At 34.8% G+C, this 6,096-nt stretch overlaps 1 protein-coding gene across 1 annotated transcript; it reads left to right on the forward strand.

Moving 5' to 3' along the window:
- Positions 1-1,060: 1,060 nt before the first annotated feature.
- LOC124356028 (piggyBac transposable element-derived protein 4-like) lies at positions 1,061-3,780 on the forward strand. The gene is made up of 3 exons (XM_046807171.1): positions 1,061-1,076; positions 2,012-2,199; positions 2,866-3,780. The coding sequence occupies exons 1-3, from the start codon at positions 1,061-1,063 to the stop codon at positions 3,778-3,780; spliced, it is 1,119 nt and encodes a 372-aa protein (XP_046663127.1).
- The last annotated feature ends 2,316 nt before the right edge of the window (positions 3,781-6,096 follow it).

Genomic DNA, 6,096 nt, shown 5'->3' on the forward strand with positions numbered 1-6,096 from the left:
TGCATCATCCTTGAATTCTATTTTGGTCATGTACGATTAAACCTAAAGAACGGACAATTTAAGGGCCTAAAACGTAACGAAATTCTTATCAATCATTTCAAAGAAGTTCTGTCATAGTAAGAGTTACTATGTGACACTAAAAATAATCAAATCAATGAATGTAGAAGACTGTGGTGCAGCTTGGATTTGTGACCACTGAGTGATCCTTTCCTTTGAAGCAGCTCGGCTGGTTCGGAAGACAAGCCAGTGGTCCTCAGATTGTTTAAAAGTATTTTTATTCCACCATGGTTGCTATACTTCGGAGAGACAAAAAGAAAAAAAAGATATCATCCCTCAGTAATAGGCTTTGCTAACGCTAAGGCAACAATGCTCATCACAGTAAAAATAAGAAATTTCATGTCAAAAACCACAAGATCAAAAACGTAATAAAACACACTGGATATATTGTTCAAATTATAAGCATCAAGTTGGGCTTTGTGTAAACATTCTTCGCCAGTTCAAATGATAAGACTTTAGGAGCTTTTGGGTAACGAACGGGATTTCGTTAGGCAGATTGAGGACGACGTACCGCTTACCCTACATTACTTCCTAGTATTGAACTCAAATAAACCAGAATAAGGTACTAAGCACCATCGCTCTTTGCGTACATATTATTAGGTAAATAAGTTGTTTTCAAAGTTTTAGCATGTCCCTCAGATGGCCTTTAAAAATATGTATGATTTTTATATGCCGTTGAGCATTTATGAACGGAGTTAGATGGCTTTTGAGACAGCAGTCAAGTGTTCTTATTTTGAGGTATTGCTCAAGACAATATGCTGTTAATTTCTTGTGCTCATTTTAAATGAACTTATAATTACTTTCGAACTGGGATCATTTAAGGATATCTTTATAATTTGATCATTATTATGTCACATCTTATTAGATATATTCACTTGAGGTCACTCAACACAATTTAATCTGCATTACTTGCATTTTTTTGCTGCCGGGAAAATGGTAAAATTATTTTATCCGAAATACCAACTTTGACCCAGTGTTTTAACAAAATAATGTATTCAGAGAAATGGCTGCAACTCCAGGTCAGAATTCAGTCATGATAATTATATTTTTAACTTACATTAAGTTATTTGTATGCATAATAATTGATACAATTTTTTATAGTTATTATGGGGTTTAAACGCTTTTATAAACAAATTATAAGATGAAACTTTAAAACTTTTTGCCTAAAAACAGTTAATGATTTGTGCACATGATTTTACTATATCATATGGCTATTTTAAGGAATTTAGTTACACGTATTTAACACTCCTCAAAGGGAATGCAAATTATAATTCTTCTAAATCTGTTATTAATAATATCCTTCATTTTCCAACCATCGTTTAGCAACACTTCGAGCAAAGGGTCCTTAATTCATGTAAGAGTATTGAATATGCATTTTATGGAAGCACTTAACATAAATCATTTAATCGGATGGGAGTTCAGGTACTTAGTCATGTATCCGTCAAACAGAATGGAGATCGATGGTATTTCAATAATGCTCCTGTGTACTAAGTTACTGAACCCTATATCAATGGGCTCCTGACTCAAAACGAACCTTCTTGATTTTGTTGTGATATTAATGAGTGGTTGACTCTAAAAATATAATCTAGTGAAATTTTAGGTAAAGCAGTTTCAAAACAATAATACTTATAACGCAATAGCATTAAACATTTTGACTCGTCTTAGAGGAAGTGTATACTATATGGAAATTAATATTTTGGAAAGAAAAGTAAAATTATTATTTCCGTATGGTTTTGTCATTGCTAAGCAAATAAAATATTAAATTAAATATCTTTGTACATGATCACTAATCATAAGAGCCATTTTGTATTAGAGACCTTTTCTTTCGTTACAAAGTTTTTATACACAGAAAGGTTTACAAGAATAAGACGAACTGTCACTACCTAGTATTTAACTTAAGAGAAATAAAATGAAGTTATTTAATTAAATACTATACATATATATTACAACTCAGATGATGATGAGTCAGATAAAGAGGATTTGGAGCGTCCATTTGAGGAGCATCGCCATATTGATAATCTCACAGAGACAATAGAAGCCGTCATTGCAGGGGCAGGCGTCATTGGAGATGGAGAAGAAGATGTTGATGAAGAAATGGGAGCTAATTCAGAAGTGGATTTCGATGCCGAAGTTAGAAATGATGTAAGTAACAGCTACCTTGTAATTTGTGGAAATCAAAGAATGAAGGGAAGGAATGGGCATTTGTGGTTGCAACAAACCTGCCACACAAAACACACAAACTAGAGCAGCGGCACGAAACGTTGTTCACATCAGACAAGGTCCTAAAAATATCGCCAAAGATAAGTCTGAAGCATCAGCGATATTTCAGTTATTTTTTACACAAGAAATTAGAAATATTACTATGGAACATAGCAACTCCTGTATATCGAGAAAGCAAGAAAATTACAAAGAAAAATCTAAGACAGTATCGCCTCTGACTATGGAGGAATTTAATGCTTTTTTGGGTATTTTAATTTTAACTGCGTGCCAGAAAGACAACCATATGCCTACAAAGGTTTTGTTTGACTCAGAGTACTGCAGTGATAGGTACAAGGCTACGATGAGCCGTAATAGTTTTGATTTTCTCTTAGAGTCACTCCGATTTGATGTTCGTGAAACTAGAGATGAAAGAAAAAAACGGACCGATTTGCCCCGATTAGAGAGATATGGGATTTGTTTATATCATCCTGTAGAGATAACTACAAGCCAGGCACCTTTGTGACCATAGACGAACAACTTCTTGCATTTAGGGGAAGAAGTAAGTTTCGCATGTACATTCCTAATAAACCCTCTAAATATGGATTAAAGATTGTAATGATGTGCGACTCTGGCACAAAATATATGGTAGATGCTATGCCTTACTTGGGTAAAGGGACAACTCCTCGTAATATTCCACAAACTATGTACTTTGTGAAAGAACTGACAAGAACCATCTACGGATCCAATCGAAATGTTACGATGGATAATTGGTTTACAACTGTTCCACTAGCCTCAGATCTCCTAGCACCACCAATAAATCTCACTTTGGTGGGAACTGTTCGGAGATGTAAACCAGAAATCCCGCCTGAAATGAAAGACCCTGGAACCCGGAAAGTTGGAAGCTCAATGTTCTGTTTTGATGGACATAAGACCATGGTATCTTTTAAGGCTAAGAAGAAGAAGGTGGTTTTATTACTTTCAACTTGCCATGATCAGCCAATGATAAATCCACTCAGTAACAAGCCTGAAATTATAGAATGCTACAACTCCACAAAAGGAGCCGTGGACACTCTCGATCAAATGTGTGGTCAAATGTCTTGTAGCAGGAAGACAAAGAGGTGGCCCTTGTGTATATTCTATGGAATGATAAACATCATGATCGTAAATTCCTACGTCATTTACGTTCACAACAAAACTTCTAAGGGAGAAAAACCTCTTTCTAGACGTGACTTCGCCAAGGAACTGCACAATGAGCTCGTCAAACCATGGTTGGAGCGCCGCCTGCAATACCAGTTTTTGGCCCACCCTTTGCGGCAGTCAATAGCAGCCATCCTACGTTGTGAGGCTCGAGTAGATCAACGAGACCATCCACCAGTACAACAAGAAGCTCCGGGAAGGAAAATTTGCGGATTTTGCCCATCAAAGAAGCGAAGAATGACAAAGTACTTTTGTGGACGATGCTCCAAGGCAATGTGCGGGGAGCACCAGGGGCAATGGTGTTTTGAGTGTGTTAAAAAGAAGTAGCATTCCATAAAGTAAGTTTTCTGATCTCTTTTCTTGTTAGATGTAGTGTTTGTGAAATAATATACCATATTTTCAAAATTATTTTGTGTTTTATTTGAATAAACTAATAGTAGTCCCACAGACGAAGCGTTAGGAATAACGCAATTTAAAACAGCGTTGGGACTCTAGGGTTAAATCAGTTTTATAGATTAGAGGTTCACACTGGTTTTTGTTTTGTTCCAAATATTTTATTATAACAGTTATGATGGTCAAACAGCTGTATTGTGATCAAACATGTGCTTTATTCAAACATATGTTTATCGGCCTCTACTAAAGTTTATCTACAATAGTATCATCGTCGTTCTTGGAACTATACATTATTCAGATATTGTAATAAGTACACCCGTGAATGGCAATTTAAGCTGAGTTTCCTCTTGTATCTTAATTGGGTAAACAGCCTATTGCGCTTTTAATGTAGGGATTATAGTTTAAACATCTCCTGTATTTCCTAATCATAATACATAATGTATTATGTCTATAAAGATTATTTAAAAAAATGATTTCACAAAAATAATTGTACGCAAATAACTGATACGGAATATCTACGTTTTAAGGATGAGTTGTACCAGTAAATGCAAACCTAGCTTGCATATAGGCCAAAGTGAGTATATCATAATAACTGTTTTTATTCAGCTCATTTGTTTACCAAAATGTTAATTAGATGTTAGATTTGCATCTGATTATTTTGTTCAACACGAATTTTGTGTAATTTCATCCTAGACTTGTGAAATTTTTCATTCCATACTAAGAACTTGTAGATTGTGTTTTTAGTGTGTCTTTATGGAACACGTATATTGTGAGTTTTAAGAATAATTTTAAAATATAAAGATAGCACCATTTTTTAGACTAATTTATATATTTTTACTAAATTTGACTGACTAACAGAAAAATCAGTACATGGCCGAGTTTAAAGCAGGCAATCATGTTGATATTTACTGTATCCTAGAATGGTTTTGTAATAATTTTAAATGTGTAAGTTAGTTATAATAACCTTATTTTAAACATATTAAAAAACCTACCTCTGCCCGTTTACCGGTTTGTTTAGTAAATATCAAAACCTAAAATATATATATATATATATATATACATATATAATTTCAATAAACATTGCATCGCAAAAAGTACTTGCTCCGCCGGGACTCGAACCCGGGCGGAGCAAGTACTTTTTGCGATTCAATGTTTATTGAAATTAAATAAGGCTATTGCCATTTATACAATTTAATGTAAATAAAAGTCATTTGACAGGTATTTGGTCTTCCGATCATATGTTAGTTTGCTTATTTAAACGCATATGTGACAGATACGGCCAAATCCAAAATAGTTGAATCGGAAAAAGTGAGCGCTCTGTGGTGTAATGGTAGCACATTCACCCGGCAAGTGAGAGATCCGGGTTCGAGTCCCGGCGGAGCAAGTACTTTTTGCGATTCAATGTTTATTGAAATTAAATAAGGCTATTGCCATTTATACAATTTAATGTAAATAAAAGTCATTTGACAGGTATTTGGTCTTCCGATCATATGTTAGTTTGCTTATTTAAACGCATATGTGACAAATACGGCCAAATCCAAAATAGTTGAATCGGAAAAAGTGAGCGCTCTGTGGTGTAATGGTAGCACATTCACCCGGCAAGTGAGAGATCCGGGTTCGAGTCCCGGCGGAGCAAGTACTTTTTGCGATTCAATGTTTATAGTAATTAAATAAGGCTATTGCCATTTATACAATTTAATGTAAATAAAAGTCATTTGACAGGTATTTGGTCTTCCGATCATATGTTAGTTTGCTTATTTAAACGCATATGTGACAGATACGGCCAAATCCAAAATAGTTGAATCGGAAAAAGTGAGCGCTCTGTGGTGTAATGGTAGCACATTCACCCGGCAAGTGAGAGATCCGGGTTCAAGTCCCGGCGGAGCAAGTACTTTTTGCGATTCAATGTTTATTGAAATTAAATAAGGCTATTGCCATTTATACAATTTAATGTAAATAAAAGTCATTTGACAGGTATTTGGTCTTCCGATCATATGTTAGTTTGCTTATTTAAACGCATATGTGACAGATACGGCCAAATACAAAATAGTTGAATCGGAAAAAGTGAGCGCTCTGTGGTGTAATGGTAGCACATTCACCCGGCAAGTGAGAGATCCGGGTTCGAGTCCCGGCGGAGCAAGTACTTTTTGCGATTCAATGTTTATTGAAATTAAATAAGGCTATTGCCATTTATACAATTTAATGTATATATATATATATAAATAATAATAATATATAAAAAATATATAT

This window comes from Homalodisca vitripennis, chromosome 2 (genome assembly GCF_021130785.1).
Source record: "Homalodisca vitripennis isolate AUS2020 chromosome 2, UT_GWSS_2.1, whole genome shotgun sequence".
Classification (NCBI taxonomy): Eukaryota; Metazoa; Arthropoda; class Insecta; order Hemiptera; family Cicadellidae; genus Homalodisca; species Homalodisca vitripennis.

Bases quoted from the DNA above. Each gene is read 5' to 3' on its own strand.
- LOC124356028 (XM_046807171.1), top strand. The intron at 2,200-2,865 runs GTAAGTAACAGC...TATGGATTAAAG, and splicing joins ATGCCGAAGTTAGAAATGAT to ATTGTAATGATGTGCGACTC.